General features: G+C 36.2%; 1 protein-coding gene across 1 annotated transcript in view; it reads left to right on the plus strand.

Moving 5' to 3' along the window:
- Window positions 1-1917, plus strand: part of LOC136031429 (methylmalonyl-CoA mutase, mitochondrial-like) — a 49105-nt gene extending 47188 nt beyond the window's left edge. The window contains exon 12 of the mRNA XM_065711002.1: window positions 1743-1917. Within this exon, the coding sequence (XP_065567074.1) occupies window positions 1743-1828 (86 nt within the window). The 3' untranslated portion in view covers window positions 1829-1917. The remainder of the gene's footprint in view (window positions 1-1742) is intronic.
- Window positions 1918-23603: the final 21686 nt, after the last annotated feature.

Below are 23603 nucleotides of genomic sequence, written 5' to 3' on the forward strand. Positions count from 1 at the left end.
TAGATCGGATACTTAGACCGTTTGAAAGATGGTGCCCCGACTAGACTATTGAATAAAAAATAGGCAGTTGTATGTACAGAGTATAACACATGTTTATTTGCTTTTTGTTCCTGTTTGCTTTAAGTGAACATGCTAAACTTCATCGTGTCATGAAAGCCTAGTCCTGAAGAAAATATTGTCTACATGTTTGGCCTACTTCATTGTTCAACAGTTTTTTGAATAAAAATTCAATCCGTCGCTTCGATTGTGTCGATTTGAGCTACCAGGCAACTGTCTGCTTACTAAGATTAACAAGAAGTGCAAATCCTATTGGACATCCTTAGATGTTTTAATATTAAACTGCTTTAATTTTGGATGAATCTTCCCAGGGGAGCATTTTTTCTTCGGAATTTACTAAATGACAAGTATCACAGATTCAAAATAAGTTGCTAAACTGCCCCTCAATTTTTTTCGCAGTCAAAACACGGAAAAATGTGTTAAAAGAGCGGAAACAGCAAAAAAAACTGGTAAGAACACAGAGCAGAAAAAAATGGAAGAGACACAGAAACAGTAATGAAAAGCAGCTAATTGTTTCTGTTTATTGGTTTTCATTACCTTCAAATATCCATTCACTGAACCTTACGAATTCCTTAGTTTTTTTCTCGGAGAATGATCTAGCCTTGTTTAAACAATAGAAACCTTATTTTCCATTTTCCATGATTTTCATTCAATTTTCAACTTATCTTGTTTTTAAAACATCCAAAGCAAATTCCAAAAATTTTATTCGAAAAATGGATAAAAGTTGAATACTAACTGTCAGATGATAGGAAAATTACCCTGCGTTGAAATATTAGAACCATGAGAATCTGGAAAAAATAACATTAAGTCCAAGACATATCTTCAGTTGTAATACTCGCAATTTGTGGTGTTCAACCTAATGCCTTTTTAGATAAAAGGTAAAAGGTAAGGAATACGGCATTGGACTTTACAGTCCCTACCGCGGGTGCTGGTCTTTGTTTCATGATCCTTCAACCAGAAAGTGGAATGGGAGTTTAGGACCCAGCCATCCTGTTCTTTTGCTCACCCTTCCTGTTTATCTTCTCCAGGTACCCATTTCGAGCTGGGTCGAAACTAGCAAAGCTTATAGAGTCACGCCACTGACCCCCGCTCTAAATGAAATAATCAGCGACGCTCGGACTGGGACCCCTGCCTAACGGACAAAGGATTTCAGGTCTAGCGTGCTAACCGCTCGGCTTAGATACCACAGCCAAGACCAAATAGGACTTTGAAATAAAATATAATAATTTTTTTAAATTATGTATTACTATTAAGGACATCAAAATAATATAAAAAATATACCGTGGACTACTCTTAGCTCTATTCATGCCTCATTACTGCCATCTTTTGAGATCTTCATTTTTGGCGTATTCAGAACAATGAAGTTTTTCTGTCAGAACCGGATTTTTTTGTTTCAGTGTAGCCATGTTGAACCGTGGAAATGAATACGCAATACTAATTAACTAAATTTGACAACGCTTTTTTTTTTTAATTCAAATATTACCAACCTGTTCATTCTCAAAGACAACTACACCTTTAAAGGAAAGCTACCCCTTCTTAAATGTTTTCGTGAAATATGTCAGGTACCCATTTAGAGCTAGGTCGACTCTGGCTGAGCTTACAGAGTCACTCTACTGACCCCGTCCCAAACTAAATAATTGGTCGCACCAAACATTGAGAAATTATAAAGTACCTATGTATTTCAGGGACGAAGATACCTGTTGCCGCGTTGGAAGTTTTGAACCTTATCATTGGAGGAATGAACAACAAAGAAAAGACTGTAAGCCAGTGAAAACAACGGTGATTTTTTTCTATTTTACAATTTTTGTTTTTGCGTACTGTTAGAAATTAGTTAATAAATATGAAATATTTAGTATAAAATTCAACTTTTCTTCCTTTTTCAGGTTTATATTATTTGAGACGCCAAAGGAAAATGTTTTTTAATTCAGACTTAATGTTCTTAACTATTGTAGTTATGAGTGAAATGTGGCCTTAGTTTCAATCCTCGCTGTACCTCAAAATAATTTTTGTTTTCGGGTTTTTCTTATCTGCTATCGAGTTATTTTGGCACTTCAATTGTATACTAAATTTTAACAAGGAATTTGAATTGTTAAATTTGAATTGTTTATATTACAATGAAACTTGACTGACTAAAGACAGCGAGAGTCATTCAAATTTATCAGAGACATTAGTCAGGCCAGCAGGAAAATCTTCAATCAGATGCCCCCCTAGTTTCAACAGTTATCTTGCAAATGGGGCATACAGGTGAATCAACCCTCCCAATTCTGGCAAGTCCCTTCGAAAAATTCCCAATTCTTGTTATGGCTTCAGTCACCATTCTTATCTCTGACTTTTTTAGTCAAGGTTTGTGTTTAGTCAGTGTGGGACTAAACTTCGTGAGTGCTTCTTTAGTTTAATCTAGCCCACCATTCTCTACCAATTTGGTTACATTTTCTTTGGATCTATTTCATCTCTGCCGTATTCCAACAGCTTTGTGAAATGTTATGACTGTTTCTGATGCGCATTCATTCAGTGACGCCCCAGTTTTGGCTGCCTCATCCACCAGCTCATTATTCACGATCCCAAGTTGTCTTGGAACCGATATCAGGATAATTTGTATTTGTTCAATAAAATAGCGATCATAGTACTCAAAGAATGATCACTAAATTACGCTACTTTCACAATGACAGATTACACTTACAAGCTACACTTAAGAAATATGGCACAACTTTTAATTCACTTGTTAAATGCACTAAGGCAAATATGGTAAATAGGATTTTGCAAATCTGTTCGTGCGGCACTCGACTGGTTCTAGTTTGTTGTAATGCATAGTATGTCTGCTGAATGATGCGGATTGGTGTTTCTCATTCGTTAACAGTGATTCCATAAATTTCATCATTAGCTCATGTCTTTGATCGAATAAGGTGGGCAAATTCAAGAGCTCAATGGCACTTTCGTAGTTGCTGAAACTGGGTCCGAGGTTTATATTAGTAGCGAGTTTTTGAACATCTTCTAATTCAGCTGCAATGTAAGCCGTGTTTTTAGCTTGGGGACCCCAAACGGAGCAGCAGTACTCGAGGATAGGACTGATGTAGCTTGAATACGCCAGCAGGAGCTCACGATCAGAGAAGCCAAACCTGCGCATACTTCTTAAACTCTGGGTTGAGTAGTGACCTTTTTGCACAATATTATCCACGTGCAGTTTAAATGAGCAGTCACTTGTGAATATTACGCCAAGGATTGTTGCAGAGGAAACAATTGGAAACGGAATGTCTGGGACTGTGATATTTTGTTTGAGTGAATTAAATCGTAAAACTTTTGATTTCTGTCCATTCACTTGTAGACTATTTGACTTACACTGGTTGATGAATTTTGTGAAGAAAGTCGGGTCAGACTGCTGCTTTGCTACTGCATTTTCGACTATATATTTGAGAAGTGTAGATAAGTCATAAACATTTTGAAACGCTCTTCAAATTCTGCAAGGATGGGGTTGATGAGGGCAAGAAATAAAAGATCAGGTAATATTGTTCCTTGAGGGCAGCCGCAGTTTAGTTCTGACCATTCAGAGCAGGTGTCTTCTGCATTCGAAGGGTAAACTGATTGCCTTCTCCCCTATAAAAATTCTCTCACTAATACTAGTATTTGTTTTAGCTCCGATTTCTTTTAGATTCGTTAATTTGGTAATGTGTTTGATCAGGTTGAATACTTTTCAGTAGTCCGCTAAAAATAAGTCGACAGTACTATGTCCAACCACTTGACGATTAAGTGATACATTCGCACTAGATATATTGCCGTTCTACTGCCTCGTATACAACCATACTGGTACGGATCGATCGCAGGAGCAATTTGCTGTAACAAAGAACGGTAGATATAACTCTCAGCTACTTTTGCTGAATTAGGAGTTATCGATATTGGTCTCAGTTGGTCACAGGACTGGGGGGTCTTGACTTTTGGTATGATAAGGACTGAACAGCTTTCCACATCTTCGGAAATGATTGTTTTGAGAAACATTGGTCTATCACTGATGCGATAGGCTTGTCTAAGAAAGGTGAGAAAGGTCATTAATTTCACGGGGGGTTCACCTGGGTATGAGGCACAGTTGTTATGTAGCCGTTCGGTTGTATAGTGAACTGCCATTTCTGACACCTCTACGATTTCATCTGAACTACAATTGTTAATAATGTCGCACATTTGTTTGTCACTTATGGTTGGGTGGGTAGTACAAATCTGAGTAAAGAATTCGTTAGCTTCCGAGGCTTTTATCAGACTACCGTCTGGGTTATTGATTCGTACTTCGTTTCCTTTCTTTTTCCCACTAAGCCGTTTTACTGCGGCATGCCACTTGTGAGAATCTGACTTGAGGTGCAGTGCTATTTTTTCCCGTACATATCATTTTCGGGAAGCTCGGAGGGCTGAAAGAACCCTGTTCCTCATCTTGTTTGCATTCAGTATATCTCCTGTAGCATGGAGTTTGCAGCGTTCTTTGATCATTTTTTTTAATATTAGTATCCATCCACGGCTTATCCGTCTAATATATCGCGCGTTCTTTAACTGGAAAAAATTCATGGTACATTTGTTGCAGAATCAAGTATGAAGTCATGACTTTTTCAACAATATTTGTTATAACACGGATTGGATCGAAGTCAAAGTTAGTGATCCACCTGCCAAATACTTGAATGGAGCTTTCATTCAGGTGTCTGTAAACTATTTTAACTTTTTTTGGTTTCTGTATATGATTCCTGCTCTATTTTCCACCAGAGAACGTTATGGTATGACTTAGTGAGTGGTCCTAGGGAAAAAGGTGGTTCGTAAAACACTTCAAGATTCGTTGGTATGAGGTCTAGTATGCTTATACTTTCATGAGTGGGAATATCGACCACTTGAAATCCGCTTTTGTCGGGTAAGTTAAAGTCTCTATCTACGATGAATGCTGGATTACTGAATTGTTTCTAAAAGTTGTCAACTTGATGCTGCAGAAAGGTGAGTGGACATGGCTACCGGATATTTTGAGGCAACTATTGGTGAGAAACAGGCAAAAAAAGTAACGGTTTTATCAAAAAAATCGCGAAACTTTTGTATATATGCTACGGCCATAACTGGTATTATCAGGGTGTTGGGAATCGGAAAATAATTTGTATGTTGTTTAACAATCTAACACAATTTGGAAATTGTGTAGTACAAATTGTACAACACTTATTTGGATAGAATATTGAATAGGAAAAGGGAATGCATTTTTTTTTTCTATCTGTTTCCTGTCCTATGAGTCTACATAGGCCACCTATTATGTTTTTCGTATAAATTTTCGAGTCAAATTTTGATAATTTTTGGCTTTATGTGATGGTTTTGTTCTTCTAATTTTACCAGTGGTCGGTATCGCTAAATCAGACAATTTGTTGGAAAATTTTTTATCTGAACTGAAGACTATAAAAAAAAAAAAAAAAAAAAAAAAAAAAAAAAAAAAAAAAAAAATCACACTCATTACATTCAGAAAGTTTTTACTTGTTGGGTGTTCAAAGTCACATCCAATTTAATTGCCCCCCAACACCCCTAAATCTCAATTTAGCAATAAACTATGCCTTATATTCCTCCAGGTGGGTGTTATTTGGTTCGTGAACCAGGAATTGACCAGAAATAAAGAACTGTAAATTTAAACAAAGCTAGCTCAAGCGGCTGCCCACTCAATGAAGCACAGTGTAATCCTTGGAGTGCCGCATGTGCCACAAAGTTCTACCTCATTTTACACTGTTCTTCTGAGCATGGCGTAAAAGTACAGAATTGGGCCTCTTCAGAAGCAAACACACTAGAACAAAAATAGGCACATTTTCACATTCCTAATGTTTTGCTTACTCCCATGACTGGTTTGCATTTTTGACTATTGATCCACATCTCCTTCTAGTGGTCTCATATAGCTCAAGGCTACACGAAGAAAATAACCATGCACCAAGCTTCGATTAATCATATTTCCTTATTTTTCTCCATTTTAACCTGGTTTTGAATTAGTGTTCATCATTTAATATTTTACTTCTCTCGTAGCCTAATAGCACATGAGACCATTGGAGGGGGGGGGGCTGGAAAATACGAACCAAACCATAAAAATAGGGATAAAATTTGCAATATGCAAATGTCTCTTTTATTTCTAGCTTATTACCTTTGAAGAGGCCCAGTTCTAAGCCTTTACTCCATATAGCATATCAGTCATATTGACATTGTGGAGCCAACAAGTAAAAAAATAGCAAATACCAACAGGTACGCCTGAGGCTCTATAGATTTAAAGCTCACTAGATCCGGTGAATGACCCAAACATTCCTCTCAGGATATGATCAACATACATTCGAAATTCAGTGAATAAGAGGAATAGCCAGCTATTTTAATACTTATTCAGTAATCCTGTGACAATTATATGTTTAAATTTATATTTGGGTTGAATGAAACTGGTCTTATGACACGCGCTACTCTGCCAGCAGCTAAAACACTCGAAATCTATCGTTTCCCTCAGTTTATTGTAGTCAAAAGTGCTTTTTATTAAATTTTTTATACCAAGTCAGCAACTAAGAATCTCGGACTTTAACTACTACCTGATTTCTTTTTATGCAAAAGTGTTTTTTTTTTATTGATTTTTGATGCTCAGTCACCAATTAAAACACTAAGAATTTACCAAGTAGCAATGATTGTTGAACACAAAATTGCTTTAAGTAAATTTTTTGATGCGGTGTTGCTAACTAAAACACTCAGAATTTGCCAGCTAGCTGAGTTTTTTTTGTAGCCAAAGTGTGTTTGTTAATTTTTGGTATTTTGCCAGCAACTAAAACACTCAAAATTTATTAACTCCCTCAGTTTATTATAGTCAAAAGTGATTTCATTAAGTTTTTATACAAAGTCAGCAGCTAAGACACCCGGAATTTACCTAGTAGCTTAGATTGTTCTATGCAAAAGTGATTTTATTAAGTATTTGATGCTCAATCACCAATTAAAAGATTTGGAATTTATCAAGTAGCTGAGTTTGTTATAGTCAAAAGTACTTTTATTAAATTTTTTTGCTACTCAGCCAGCAACTCAAACAGTCGGAATTTATCAACTACCTGAGTTTATTGTAGTCAAAAGTGATTTTTATTAATTTTTGATACTCAGTCAACATTTGAAGACTTGGAATTTACCTAGTAGCTGAGTTTGTTGTTACTCGGAATTTATCAACTCTCAGTTGATTGTAGTCAGAAATACTTTCAATAAATTTTTATGACTCAGTCAGCAACTAAGACACTTAAAATTTACCTAATGGCTGAATTTGTTCTATGAAAGTGTTTTTTTTATACTCAGTAACCAATTATATGACTTGAAATTTATCAAGTAACTGAGTTTGTTGTCATCAAAAGTACTTTTATTATTTTTTGGGTATTCAGCCAGCAAAAAAACACACTCGAAATTTATCAACTACATGAGTTTATTGTAGTCAGAAGTGCTTTTATTGAATTTTAATGCTCAGTCAGCAATTAAGACTCTCGTAATTTACCTACTAGCTGAGTTTGTTGCACACAAAACTGCTTTTTATTAATTTGTGATACTCTGTCACGAATTAAAAGACTCGGAATTTACCAAGTAAGCTAGCTGAGTTTTTTGTTGTCAAAAGGGTTTTTTTTATTTTTTTGGTACTCAGCCAGCAAATAAAACACTCGGATTTTATCAACTACTTGAGTTTATTGTACTCAAAAATGCTTTTATTAAGCCTTTAATGCTCATTCAGTAACTAATACACTTGGAATTTGCCTACTAGCTGAGTTTGTTGTATGCAAAATTGTTTTTTATTGAGTCTTGATACTCAGTCAGTAACTAAAACATGCGGAATTTATCAAGTAGCTGAGTTTATTTTAGTCAAAACTGCTTTTATTAGATCTTTGATATCCAGCCGGTAACTAAATGACTCGGAGTTTATCATCTAGATAAGTTTGTTGAACTCGAAAGTACTTTCATTACATTTTCACTACTCAATCAGCAACTAAAACACCCCGAATATACCAACTAGCTGAGTTTGTTCTACACAAAAGTGTTTATATTACAATCTTTGATATCCAGCGGTAATTAAAGGACTTGAAATGTACCAACTAGCTGAGATGATTGTACTCAAAAGTGCTTTTATTTATGTTTTTCCACTCAGCAATCAAGTAGCTTAGTTTGTTGTACTCAAAACCGCTTTCATTGAATTTATTACGTTCAGTCGGTAACTAAAACATTCATAATTTATCAACTAGCTGATTTCGTTGCAGCCAAAAGTGCATTTATTTAAATTTCTGCTACTCAGCCAGAAGCTAAAACACGCATAATTTATTAACTATCAACTAGCAATTTATCAATTAAATTCTTGACACTTAGTCAGCAATTAAAGTACTTGGACTTTATCAACTAGTTGAGATTATTGTATTCAAAAGTGGTCTTATGAAACTTTTTGATACTCAGTCAGCAACTAAGACGCTCGGAACTGAACTACTAGCTGAGTTTGTTGTATGCAAAAGTGCTTATATTTAAAGACTTCTCAGGCTGTATTCCTTGATTCAAGCTTTTTTCTAGTTTGTAACATCACACATTTTTTTTAAACGGGCCACTTGCAAGACAAATCCTTGATTTAAGCCTAACATTTTTACGAATTTAACGAGCTATTGTCATATGGCCCCCTTCCAGAAGTATTTACTTGACAGAACCATTTACTAACATCCTCTCAAATTTACGTAGAAATCACTTCAAATTGTCTATGTTAACCCCATTATAAGCATGCAATGTCTAATTTTAATATGAATATGTTACAATGTCATTTTAAGTCATGAAAAAAAAACTAAAAAATATCGAAAAAAATATATGTAAAAAAAATCTCACTACAAATACTATTTTTCTAATAGTGAAAATCAATTTCGTGTTTCGAAGATATCCCAAGTAAATTTATTTTGTTATAAGTATATTTAATGGCATTTTAAGACATGTAAAAGTTAAAAAATTTCTAATCCCCCCAAAAAAATTCAAAAATTTCGAAGCAAAAAAAATTCAAAGCTAAAAAAAATAATTCTAAGTTCTAAAAGAGGGATAAAAAGTTTGGAGAGAGGTATTGGAAGCCCCTTGGAGGCGGGACATGGATGACCGTAAGCTCCCTCTAAAAATGTCGTAGTAAACTGATTCATTTGGGAACATAAGTTCGCTGGTTTACTTTACCCAAGCACGTGTCATAATAAAAAGAAGGGGTAGCAGACTAGTCTTTTTTTATTCATTAAAATTCAATTCATATTATAAAATGAGTCCAATTTACTTTGATCAAGCACGCGTGATAACAAAAAAACAGGTAGCAGATTTGTCGCATCTTGATTCGAATTAAATCGAATTATAATTCGATTCGTATTATAAAATGCATCCGGTTTACTTTACTGAATTGCGTGTCATAAGACCGGTTTCATTCAACCCAAATAAAAATTTGTTCATACAATTGTCATGGGATTTCTGAATATTAAGTATTATAATAACTAGTCATTCATCTTATTTAGTGAAGGTTGAATATTTGTTAATCATGTTCTGGCAGGAATATGTAGGTCATACACCGGATCTAGTGAGGTTTATGGTATACTTTATTGAGCCTCAGGCGTACCTTTTGGAACAAGCAAGTGTTGTACTTGTTTGCTCCACAGTGTAAATTCTACCTATATTCCTTGGATCGCTTGGTTCATTTCCCAACAATTGACATCTATTTAAGGGATTTTGTTTAGAAATCTTAAATTCTATTGTATTGAACTGCTATTTTTTTCTGATAAAATGCCGCTGCAAAACGTAAATTTCTCCCTTCGCTAGCAGAAAACCTTGAGCTTTGGAAGCCTTGAGCCTTGAGTGCTAAGTAATATTTAAAAGATAAAAACAATTAGCCTTATATGTTTTGGATTTTTTGGAGGAAGCATTAATACTTTAAACATACTCCTGGAATGTGGAATAAACGAAGAGAATTGATGTTTTGTTGTTTGTCTTTAAAGCCCTTTCAAAGTGTTCAAAAGTCTCCTTTTGAACAACAGCACTTCATTAGCAGGTTCAAGAAACTCGAAGGCAAACTGCCTCGCATTTTTATCTAAAATAAGGGTTATATAGGCCTACTCCTAGGGCTGATAGAACCCAGAATTAAATGAACTCTGGTTCCCGTATGAACTGTCAACTGAGTAATGAAAACATTTTCTAAAAGTTAAGTCTTTGCAGCAGCGCCTTTCCTCCATCCGGTTTTGGCACTTGGGGTAGCCAACCTTGGATAATGGCTGTTTTCGAGTCATTAGAGTGTCTGAGATTTACCGCTGTTTTGCTCGTCGTTATGCTACTAAAATGTAAAAATAGTGTAGGTCTCCTTGTTAAACATTGAACCAATGTCTCGACTTACGATCTCTCCAAGAGTCTCTAATATCTCATAAAAATCTCATTATGGCGAATTTCAAAATTATTTTTTATTTCGAAACTTTCAGTGTCTAGCCTAGTCTGTATCAGGTAATAAAATGGGACCACAAATTTTTTATAGCAATTTAAAAAAAAATGTGTTTTGTTTTGAGTGGTTTTTCCAAAACATCGACAGTCATCTGTCGTGGTTGATTAGTCTCTTTGAATTACTTTTCAGCCAATCTGAGCATTTAATTGTATATATCAGCGTTTAAACAGCAACATAAAGATACTGTTTTTCTTCGGCTTGCGGTTGTTACTAGTCTAGAACAGCATATCCATAGGAATAAACTATAATAAGTTTAGTTAATAATAGGTTTCACAACTGTTTAAAATTTATGATGTACAAACCCTCAGCTAAAAATAGATGAAACTTGGCGGATTACGTAAAATGGTTGCTTTTCTATGAAAGCGGAGCAGGGTAAACCAAGATTGAAAGCAAGATAAAACTAGAGTTAGATTAGGGACTAAACTATGTGCTGGCTTTAGCATCAAAGTACTATTTTAGCACTATTTCATCATGTGTAGTACTGTAGCACGTGCTACAATTAGTAGCACTTTCGTGATACAATTTCTTCTTTTTGTCATCGACAAAATAAAAGGATTTTGAAAAAAGGCAGAGGGATTAACAAAAAGTGCGGACCACATTTTTTCGTATTTGTTTCAAAACATTTGCACGAAGTTTGATATAACCAGGACCGTCTTTTTGCCGTGTTCGTTTTGAAAGATTGGCGCTAAGTTTGAAATAACTGGACACAAAAAAAAATTAAATTAACCTAAAACTATTCCAGCTACACTTAGCAGGCCATGCATGTGTTGCGGCACAAACCATGACACGTGACAAATTTTTGTTTTACTGTAGCACTGAAAATTGTGATGAAACGCGCAAATTTAGGAAATTTTAAGACTTTAGGAACAAATCGTGTTTGCAGTTAGGTTTTCAAAGGCTCTGGCGTATTTTTGATGTGTTTTTCAAATGGTCTAGCGTATAATTTGTTTCCCCTTCTGGCAATACTGCTCTATGATAGATAGATAGATAAGTGTATTTTAAAGCCAAATATACGGCCATGAAAAAAAAGAAGAAATTTCTATGTAATCTGGTTTGCGTGAGCAGTGCCTGGCTTTCATTTTTGAGCTGTTGATGGTCATCCCAAAAAGGTTTGTGGTCGTGTGAATGATGTCAACCTGGGATTGGATATTCCAGAGGGACTCTGGATTAGGTCTATATCCATAACCTTTGCTATTTTGTCTATCACTACTCCTTATACGAGGGCACCAGACAAACTATCCGTCAGTTAAAGGGCGGCCGTTGAAAAGGAGTTAAAACCTCAGGTGATAGCAGGCAGCCTCTCAGAACACCATTCGATGTTTTGAAGCTTCCTTTGTGCTCTTCTCAAGTCATAACATGACTTCTGAACTTTGTGCAAATGGCTCTTGGGAAAGAGAAGTCAAAGAGAAGGAGAAAATGCTTTAGGCGTTCTCTCTAGATGAGGTCAAACTCATGTTTGAAGTTATGAAGGGTTGGTACATATTGAGGTAAAGTTCTAAATATTTTTCTGTTGTCTGACCAACCGTCAAAATCTGGTCAACCGTCCAACTATTTTGTCAGAGGCCCACCTGGCATTCTGGAATGATCACTGAGGATATTAATTGGATTCATCCAAGCATGACTCTTGTCAGAATTTTTGCGGCATGTCCGGTAAGACCAATTGGATGATAGTTGTTGCAAACTGCTTTTGAACCTTTTTATTAAAATAAAAAAAACAAGTTTTTTTAACTGAAAGTAAGGAGCGACATTAAAACTTAAAACGAACAGAAATTACTTCGTATATGAAAGAGGCTGCTTCCTCATCAACGCCCCGCTCTTTACGCTAAAGTTTGACTCTGTCTCTCAATTCTTCTTTTTAAAACAGTAAAAACCTTTAGCGTAAAGAGCGGGGCGTTGATGAGGAAGCAGCCTCTTTCATATACGAAGTAATTTCTGTTCGTTTTAAGTTTTAATGTTGCTCCTTACTTTCAGTAAAAAAACTTGTTTATTTTTGTTTAATTTCTGAACGTTTTTGAATTAATGCATGTTTTAATTTTGGCTCTCCGCAGAGGAATAATTAAAACGAAATTTGTATTTTTTTTTTTTTTTTTGGCTAAATGGCTTTCTCATAATTTTGATCGAATGATTTTGAGAAAAAAAGAGCGGGGGAGGAAGCCTAGTTGCCCTCCGATTTTTTGGTTAATTAAAAAGGCAACTAGAACTTTTAATTTTTTACGAATGTTTTAATTAGTAAAAGATTTACGTAACTTATAAATTAGCTTACGTAAAGAACTTTTGTATTCTCATATTTTATTACATATATGAGGGGGTTCGCCCCCTTGTCAGATCCTCGCTCTTTACACTAAAGCTTAAATTTTGTCCCAATTCATTAAGAATGACCCCAGAATCACAAAAGCCGTAGAATAAATAGTTGAAATTACTAAAAATACTTTAGCGAAAAGAGCGAGGTATAAGGAGGAGGTGATCCCCTCAAATGGGTAATAATTTCTGTTTGTTTTAAGATTTAATGCTGTTCCTTACTTCCAGCTGAAAGAACTTTTTCATATTTATTTTTTCATTGTTTTTTTTTTTAAATAATGCTAGTAAATCCTACAATCCCTTCATGGAGATTTTCTTCCCCCATGACAAATTATCGATGGAAAGTTCCCCCAGCATATCCCCCTCTTCTCAACCCCTCCCCCAACCAAAACAATCCTCCTGAAAACGCCTGTACACTTCCCAATAACCATTACTATATGTAAGCATTGGTCAAAGTTTGTAACTTGTTGCCCCTCCCATGGGGACTTTGGGGGAGTAAGTCGTCCCCAAAGACATAGTTATAAGGTTTTTCGACTACGCTGAATAAAATGGCTATCTCAGAATTTTGATCCGTTGACTTTGGTAAAATGATTAGCGTGGGAGGGGGCCTAGGCGCCCTCCAATTTTTTGGTCACTTAAAAAGGGCACTAGAACTTTTCATTTCCGTTAGAATGAGCCTTCTTGCAACATTCTAGGACAACTGGGTCGATACGATCACCCCTGGGAAAAAAAAACAAATAAACACGCATCCGTGATCTGCCTTCTGGCAAAAAATACAAAATTCCACATTTATGTAGATAGGAGCTTGAAAGTTCTACAGTAGGGTTCTCTGATACGCTGAATCTGATGGTGTGATTTTCGTTAAGATTCTATGACTTCTAGGGGGCGTTTCCCCTATTTTCTAAAATAACGCAAATTTTCTCAGGCTCGTAACTTTTGATGGGTAAGACTAAACTTGATGAAACTTATATATTTAAAATCAGCATTAAAATTCGATTCTTTTGATGTAGGTATTGGTATCAAAATTCCATTTTTTAGAGTTTTGGTTACTATTGAGCCGGGTCGCTCCTTACTACAGTTTGTTACCACGAACTGTTTGAAAGAGGGACTATCGTGTCTTTGCATAAATGTGAGGGAAAGTGACCCAATTCTCAATGATCTGTAGTCATCTTCCGATATAAGTGAACGAGGATTTTGCAACTGACTTTCAAAAATTACGGCTCTAATTCATCAGGGCCGGTAGCTTTATTAGTTTTAAGATTTCTTATGGTAGCTTCTATTTCTGAGCGGAGAGGGGACATGTTGGACCCCTGTTCCTAAATAGCGAATAAATGTCATTTTCTGATAGTTTACTATTTGCTCTCAAGATTCATAGTTGGGCTCTTTGCTGTAATTATGTCCACTAGTGGATCCAGAGAGGCTGGGGTGAGCCCCGGCACCCCCATTAGATTTTCTGGTCCCTTGATTCAGGGACGTTGCTAAGGTACTTTTACTGGGGGGGGGGGGGTAAATAGGGGGTGGTCGTGAAGTAGCTTGTATTCAAGTGGTACTGAAGAAAAGTAACTATTTAATAAACACACTACAAGGTGGATTCAAAACCATATTAAATAAAAAAAAAAACAGTTTTTTTTTACTGAAAGTAAGGAGCGACATTAAAACTTAAGACGAACAGAAATTACTTCGTATATAAAAGGGGCTGCTTCCTCATCAACGCCCCACTCTTTACGCCAAAGTTTGACTCTTTCTCTCAACTCTTCTTTTTGAAACAGTAAAAACCTTTAGTGTAAAGAGGGGGGCGTTGATGAGGAAGTAGCCCCTTTCATATATGAAGTAACTTCTGTTCGTTTCAAGTTTTAACGTCGCTCCTTACTTCCAGTTAAAAAAATTTTTATTTAACTTCTGAACGTTTTTGAATCAATCCATGTTTTGATTTTGGCTGTCCGCAGAGGAATAATTAAAACGAAATTTGCATATTTGTTTTTTTTTTGGCTAAATGGCTTTCTCATAGTTTTGATTGAATGATTTTGAGGAAAAAAGAGCTGGGGAGGAAGCCTAGTTGCCCTCCGATTTTTTGGTTACTTAAAAAGGCAACTAGAACTTTCAATTTTTTACGAATGTTTTTATTGGTAAAAGATATACGTACTAAACTTGTCAGTAAGTAGCTGCTGCAGACGACAGTTGTATAGCGTAACCAAGGTTTCGGGAGGACGAAGGTAAATTTCGTATACACTCAACTTTTTTCCGTGAGGCTCACCACTAATGCTACAGCACATATCCCCCTCCACCTCCGTCAGCGCCCACGCCCTCACAGGATGCTTAATCTCATAATTGAAACAAGCTCTATTCTAACAGCCCCGGTTATCGCACTATTCGTTTTTCGTAGTTTTGAATGTATTTCGACTCTGTTAGATTTAATTTATTGCACTGAGTTTTTAATATGCGTAATTTATTGAAACATTATCTATGATTCTTTAAAATTGATTTGTTTATGAGTTCTTCGATCTATATCAATAAATAGCATTGACATCAGCAAACCGAAACAAAAATCATAGGCAGCGCAATAGTAAAGATATACTATTACGTCTAAGTGAAGATACAGGATATATCAAAGCATTACCAGAGATTGTGAAACATTATGTTTTGACACATTCGCTACATTTAAATTGTGACTTATCGGTTGGGTATTGTTTTACAAGGAATATCCAGAAAATCTGAATAATTCTTGACATTATTGCGGCAGAAGCCTTAAATAAATTAAAATGGCCAGCGACGCTAATTGGAAGGAAGAACTGACTCCAAGAGCTTGAAAATTATCTTTCCTTTTGCATCTTAGCTTAAGAAGACGAGGTGCATAAAAATGAAACAAAAGTTTTTCTCGTGTAAATCAAAGTATAGGGGGTATACATTTCCAGAGTGGGGGAGGTACACTGAATATCGTTTTTTTGTCTATAATTACCTTCACTAGCAAAACTCGGCCTCCTAGTGCTGCACGATAAAACTTTATCCTAATTACATCAGACATTTCGTACAACATGCTGTTGCAGAGATAATTGTCACCCAAGTATAATTGCCAACTATTTGTTTCTTTTAATAGTTCAGGCGGGTGAAAAAAAACTTCTTCTTTGGTCTCGGCTTATCTTTTGTCATCATGCCATATCGCCGAACCTTTGTTCCTTTTAATTGTTCAGGTAGTGGGACAAAAACATGTGAACGAATCAAAAACAAAAATGAAGAACCAATTCACACGTGGTTACAAGAACAGTGGCAGCGCGTCAAAAATGAAAATGAAGAGCAAAAACATACACGGTTAGAAGACATGCAACACTGAACGTGTGAGCGAGCCAATGAAAATCAACCTGGACAGCAAGAACCCAAACGTGTCGAAATTGTAAATGATAGCGATGATGACTGGGCTTGGGATTTTGATATAGATAAGTTTGTCAATGCCTACCATACCTTTGTTGAAAAACAGAGGTCCGGCGATATGTATTTCAAAATGACGAAAAACAAGTCGAGGTAAAACGAACCAAACAAATTGAAAATAATAGTGATAATGATTGGGTTTTGGATTTTGACATGGATAAGATTACCAGCACCTACCGTACCTTTGAAAACCAAAAACCTGGACTAGATAATTCATCGGAAGACAAAGAAGTTTTGTGCCACCACCTGAACTATCAAAAGAAACGAAGGTTTGGCGATATGTCTTTCATAATGATAAAAGACAAGCCGGGGCAAAATAAGAAGTTTTTGTTGCGCCACCTGAACAATTAAAGAAAACAAAGGTGGTCATCAGTGCTTACCATAGCTTTAAAAATGAAAAACCTAGACTAGATAAATCGTTGGAAAACAAGAAGTTTTTGTCCCACTACCTGAACAATTAAAAGGAACAAAGGTTCGGTGATATGGCATAATGACAAAAGATAAGCAGAAGCGAAAGAAGAAGTTTTTTCTCATCCGCCTGAACTATTAAAAGAAACAAAGATTTGGGGATATGTCTTTTATAATGACAAAAGACTAGCCGAGGCAAAAGTTATAGGTCTAATAAGTTATAGGTCTAATAAAAAAAAACGTTATTTTACGAAGTCACTACTTCTAATTGAAGGTCCGTTTGGATGACATAACATCAAGAAAAGGCGCAAATCGCCTGCATTAAGAAGACAAGCAACAGTGAGAATCTATGTATAGAAGCCTGCCGCGTGCAAGGGCCCCGGTAAAAAATTACACTAATGTTTGAAGAGCTTACAGAGTGAGTTACGATATTCTTTATTTTGACTGATTATTCTTCAGCAATCCTAGGCATTATTAATACATAAAATCTTAGAGTCATATTGAGCCACATACATTGGAAATCTTTTCGAGGGTGAGCATGTTAGTCAAAAAAGCGAATAAACAGTTGAAATGTATGAAAATTATAAGGAACTATGGTGGAAATTGTAAAGCTATTACAACTTCTAAGAAGATATGCTAAAGTTTCCTCGAAATATCAATTCCCCTCGTCAGAGTCAAAACACTCCATTTGCTTCGAGTAAAATAAACTTATGCAAAACATTTTGCAACCGTCGGAAAAATCTGTCACTCTTCTGGTGCCACGGATACTTTTTTTTACAAAACTCCACAAAAAAGTCTTATATACTTGCCCTCCTTTTCCCCTCCCCCCAGCTCTACTAGACTGTGGATCAATTTTAATATACACTTATTTAGCGGGGCACCACATATCTTCAGCAGTCAGGTCGTAGAACCAAATATAATTTCAAATCAAGCATATTGGAATCTTACCATGGCTATTTTTTATTCATTATCTAGCTATCCTGAAAACTTCATCACGTTGAAGTACACTTGATTATTAGAAAAAATGTATTGAGGACGAATCCAAATAAGAAATCACTGTGGTAATAGCGACTTTAAACAGACTAACAAATGATTTGGGCACATAAAACAAAGAAGATAAATAAATAATTCCATCATTGAATCTATTAGCTGTAAGTCTGCTTTAAAAGGAAGAGCACGAGGGGATTTTTCCCATCGATGTTTTTAATTATTGGATAACTTTCTACAAGAGCGATATGGATCAGTTTAAAGACCGTCGTTATACTGGAAATGGTAAGCTCTTGAGGCTTCTTATAAATAAGGGGCAATTAATTTTAAGCTGGATGCCAAGATCTTAACTCATTAGTCAGCATTGTTTGAAAATTCCCCGTGATGCATCAGAAAAACTAAATGAGGTGTCGATTGAACGCTTGAGTTTGTTGTATCTCCTATCTTGAATAGCGTATTCATTATTAAAGATAATTCAGGGGATAATTGTCTATCGAATATTCGGTTTTACCTTTACCAAAAAAAAGTAATTAGCACAAAGAAATTCATTATGTTAAAAAAGGAGAAAAGACTACCAAAAAAGTCCATTTTTAGACCAGTAAATAGTGGGGAGATAATGAATTGATGCCCCCGAACAATGGAAAGATATATGTAAATGAATTGAAAAACTAATATGAACTAAAAAAAAAACAAGTTTTTACAAAAGAACGTAAAGACTACCTGCCACTACTACCAACTCACTGCAGCACCAAGTTGCCTACGGCCAACACAGCTACGCACACCCCTCCTCCATCCCAACCTATTCAAAGCTTCCCTCTTTACACCCTCCTGGCAAGTTTCCGTTTCCTTTAAATCTTTCTTTATGACATCCTCCCACTTCAGACGAGGACAACCTGCTTTCCATGCAGCCCTAGACGGTTGGCTGAAATGGACAATCTTCGGCAATCTGTCATCATTTATCCGCAGAACGTGCCCTGGCCGTTTCAACCTTTCTTTCATTATAGCCCTAGAAAGCGGGATTTAACCACACCTTTTGTACAGCCTACTGTTTGAAATAGGGCCAGTCCCCCAGGTACCCAAAACAATCCGTAGGCAATTCCTCTGGAAAACATCAAGTAAATCTTCATCCGCTTTTCGGAGCGCCCGTGCTTCAAAGCCATATTTGAAAACTGTCATCACTGTAACTTCCAATATTCTAATCTTGGTTTGCTGACTTATCTGCTTATTTTTGCATTTTTTTTTAACTTTGAAAGAACACCCTGAACCTTGGCTATTCTACCTTTAACATCTGCACTGCTTCCACCGTCTTTACTAATAATACTACTGAGGTAAGTGGAGCTTCCCATCTGATCAGTCTTTCCGTTACCCAACGTCACATTTTCATCATCAGTTATTCCTAGCCTTAGTGACTTAGTCTCTTTAACATTAATTTTCAAACCTGTTCTGGCACCCTGAACAGGTGTGTAAAAATTTACACTATTTGTAACACCTTGCTTTTCGCCTAACTGCCTTTACTGTGTAATACCTTTGCATTTGTTCGTGCAACTCGTCGAATTCATTTGAAATTAGATTTTCTGCGAGTTTCAATGATAATAGATGGCAATACTGGTCTACAACCCTTTCATTAGCTGGGTTCAATACCAATGCGGTGGATAAAAAAAAAATGGCTATAATATTGCTTCTATCTAATTGTGTTGCGAGAGCAACATTTGGGTTTTGTCCCGTTTTTTTTTGTTTGTTTTTTTGTTTGTTTTTTTTTTCACTATGCCGTCGATGTTTGCTTATTCCTGGAAACTAGAAAGGGTCTAACCTGTTTGGTTTTTACGGAAAGTGTGAACCTAAGGCTGGGTTGATGAACATGGCATTACATTTTGGAAACCTCCGCAGAACTCTTGCCTGGGGCCAAAAAGGATGGTTTTTGCTTGTCCACGAGCCAGGGCCTATGGTGTGCGAAGTAAAGTGGAATTATGTAGCCTATATAAGAGAGGAGTATCTGAAGTTGTGCAGCCAAGCTTTCGTTTCATCAAACCACGTTTCTGCTTTCGAGTGGAAAGCTCCGTTCTAGCAGGCAAGCAGGCAGGTACAACTTTCAAATTGAAGATGGACTAAAATCCATAAGTGTTAAATACATGCGGCCTTTACCCGGCCCCACGGCCAATATATCTTCTTTGAGTGATAAATCGAAAAATTTTCTGTAGCAAAAAAGCGGCATTTTCCCACGGGTCCGAAAGTGCTACCGTGATTTTCGCTGGGTTTATCATTTGTTTTTCGGACTTGGGATTGAGGTAGATAAATGTTATCAGATTTAAAAGTTCTGTCATTGCTAAAGAAATTGGAGCTTATCCTTTGCTCCTTTCTAAGTGGTAAGGTTAGAAAGTTGGCCTACGGCAAAAAAAAATCAACTTTTGAACTAAGACAGATAGATTTTTTTTCGACGGCAATCGATAGCTCTTGATGAGCTGATCAAAGTATATGTCATCCATTTCTTGGTGCAAAAATTCCTTCATGAGATATACTAGTTTGAAAGTTTCAAGGGGTTGACAACTTCAGTAGTAGGGTACACACTGAAACCAAAAATAAGCCGATACCAATTGTGTGACATGTAGGGGACTTGTAAGGAAAGATCGGCTGTTAGCTCATAATCATCTTCGGCAGTGAGGGGTTTGCAAACTTTGCTATTTGGTGTACCTATTATTTGTCTCCGGTGTATTTGATGGTAAGACCGAGTTGGTTCCAGTGGTAAGACATGTAGGGGACTTGTAAGTAATAATCGTCTGTTAGGCTACAATCATCTTTAGTTAAGAGGGGTTTTTAACTCTTGCTAGTTGGTGTAGCCTACCCATACTCACTGTAACCTAGAATTAAGTGTTTACGCATCGGGTACAAACGATAACGTAAAACAACGAGGCAGTTTCGAAATAATTAATATAGTATCATCTTTACAATACCAGCTAGATTATATAAGATATTGTTCAAAGTCTTGATCCGTCACGATGTCTACGATTGAAAAGGATAAAGTTCAGCTGGCTGCAAAGTCAATTTAGTCCCTACTTTCGATATTCTTCTGTTATTGTTGTTTTTTCAACGCTGAGGAATAGCCTTTGATCATGTGATTACTGATCGCGTTCTTCTTTGAACATAACGTTTTAAAAGCTTCGTTAGGCTGACAACTTCAGCGTTTAACCGATAGCAAAGAGACAAAACCAAAGTTTTGCTCTCGCAACACTTTATTCGGCGAAGCCGGACAAAGGTTGCCGCAACACTTCACGTTGCTCAGGCAACGTAGGTCTAGTTATCCTTTATAAATGTGGTTGGTGCAAACATATGCGAAACCGTCATTTATACTATGTTTAGGTGTTGTTGTAAACCTAACTTATTACTGGTAGTAGAAAGTTCATCACTTTGTCAAGACTGATTTTCGCCATCGTTGCAATTTTTATTAATCTAAGCTTTGGGGAGGGCGTATTCATTGCCGTCGATTCTGCTATTTTAAGATTTTCTAATGACATTTTTAATGTCATTTCATTTTCGTATTCTTTTATGATCCATCCAATTATTGATAATATCTTCAGGGGTGTCAACAAAATATGTAGGGCATTTCCCTTTACAATTGAAGGCTAACGGTTTGTAATCTGCTTCCGCTAGTTATTTTTGAGTTTTTTTTTTCGTGTAATGAAAAGAATTTAAGCTTGAAGTCTTTCTCGGAAAGGCATAATTAGTGTTATCTTGCATTAAAAAAAACTCTGGAGCCTGACAGCTAAAATTCGTTAGGCTGACATAAATTACACTGTTGAATATGGACTTAACACACAAGATTATTTGTGATAAACTACAAAAAAGAAAAAAAAGTTTGGCTAAATTTTCTAAATATTAGCATGACAAATTCAGATTCCTGAAAATTAAGACGTTGGTCCCCCTCTCCACCTGCCTTTTGAAGACTAAAACGGCCACAATTGCAAATTTTGAGGAAAATACGACATTTTTCTGGTGAAAAGGATTTTTGTACAATCTCCACTTGCCATGATTGGTGTAAATCAATTTTAATATCAATCCTAAAGAAACTTTGCAGTCAAGGTAAAGTACAATCTTATTTATAAGATTTTATTTTTTTAAAAACATCGTGACTATGAAGAATGTTACTTTCTATGATAAAAAATTAAAATATCATTGGTTAAACTGAATAAAATATTTTCTCGATAGCACAATATTTTAAGTTTTGCAAGTGTAGCGATTCTCCTTTTTTTTTCCTTAATAGGTTTAGCTTTACTGTAAAACTTGAAGTAAATTTTGGCTTCATTAACTGTTCTATCGACAAGTTTACTTAGTCCTAAGGCCGCTGAACTTATAAGAACGTAAAAGAAAAATAGCTACTTACCAAATACTTTCCTTTATTTCAAAATAGAAAATAGATAAGCAATGTAATTGTCCACTACCATTGAAATGAAAATACATTAGAAAGGGGCTTTGGCTATCAAAAATTATATCAGTGGCTTCAACCAATAGATCTTGATCCATTTCTTCATTAAGATAAGAAGCATTTGTAATCAAATTGTAATCAAAATTTGTAATCAAAAAGATGTTCTCATTGAAGTAACTCAAATAGCTGCTTTTCCCTACGTGGATAAGTAGCGACAATTGTATTTATTATTATTGGTGGTGGTTTTTATTTGTTTTTAGATTAGTTTTCTTTTAATTTTTTTATCTTGTGCTGAGGACGCCTTGTTTGGATACAGGCGAAATATCCGCGTTGTTTTAGTCTTTCCTCTCTACTGGCCGTCGTCTCTTTCGAAGTTTTCTTTTTGTAGAGTTTTATCTCTCTTTGTTGTTTATTGTCATGTCTGGCCAGTTCGGCTAAAGAACTTTCTTTCAGGCCTCCATGAAGCGAAGGAAACCAGAATAAGCACACGACAGAATGTATAGCGATTCAAGATCAAGTGAGGGGATAGCTGTTGAACAATTAGTTCATGCATGTAAATTATAGCTTTAATCGAAATAAGGTTTCGATTACAGTGGTTATAAAAGAAAAGGAAAAGTTGACATTCTTATTATTTGACAACAAATGAAGTAATAAGATTGGACCTAGCAGTGAAAAAGGTTTATCGACATTGATCCAATAAAAGCATTAAGCTTCTTAAACTACCGAGAATCCTACATATCATCATATTAATCAAATTGATGTGACGTCGTTGGAAACAATTTTCACTTCTTATACGGCAATTTAAATACTTTCCTTTTGCCAAATTATAATTTTTTTCCATAATCTGCATAAATCTAGATTCTTTTCTTTTTAGTCTTCATGATTTTTAGCTTTGTGAACTGGTCTGTTAGTGTTCTATATACAAGGCTCAGTTTTTCAAATGGTCTACGTAGACGCTGTCAAGCGCAAGGAATGAGCTTTACATATTTTCGGGATATTATTTGGAACTAGCTGGGTCCCGGCGGCCCCACCGCCGGGCCCCAGCATGGCACGCGGTAGACTTCTATATTGGGATTCTCATTGTCCCTTGTGCTCTAACCGCAGACAGTAATGGGTCCCGGCGGCTTTGCCACCGGTCCCCGCGGGTGTATTCTCATTCTCCCTTGTGTTCTAATTGTAGACAGTGCTGGGTCCCGGCGGCTTCGCCACCGGGCCCAAGCTTGGCACGCGGCAGGTTTCTATATATGGATTATCATTGTCCCTTGTGTTCTAGCCACAGACAATGCTGGGTCCCAGCGGCTTTGCCACAGGTCCCCGTGGGCCCCAGTATGACACGCGGCAGGCTTCTATATATGAATTCTCATTGTCCCTTGTGTTCTGGGTCCCAGCAACGCTATGTCATTTATGGATCGATTGGTAAATTGGTTTTCTTTTCTGTTTTAAGGTTTTCGAATTGCTTTAATCCATTGTCAAAATATTTAGAAATATTTGTGCAATCACCAGTTTTTTACATTTTAAGCAATTTAATAAAAAAAAATTTTGACG

The sequence above is a fragment of the Artemia franciscana genome, chromosome 1 (assembly GCF_032884065.1).
Source record: "Artemia franciscana chromosome 1, ASM3288406v1, whole genome shotgun sequence".
Taxonomy (NCBI): domain Eukaryota; kingdom Metazoa; phylum Arthropoda; class Branchiopoda; order Anostraca; family Artemiidae; genus Artemia; species Artemia franciscana.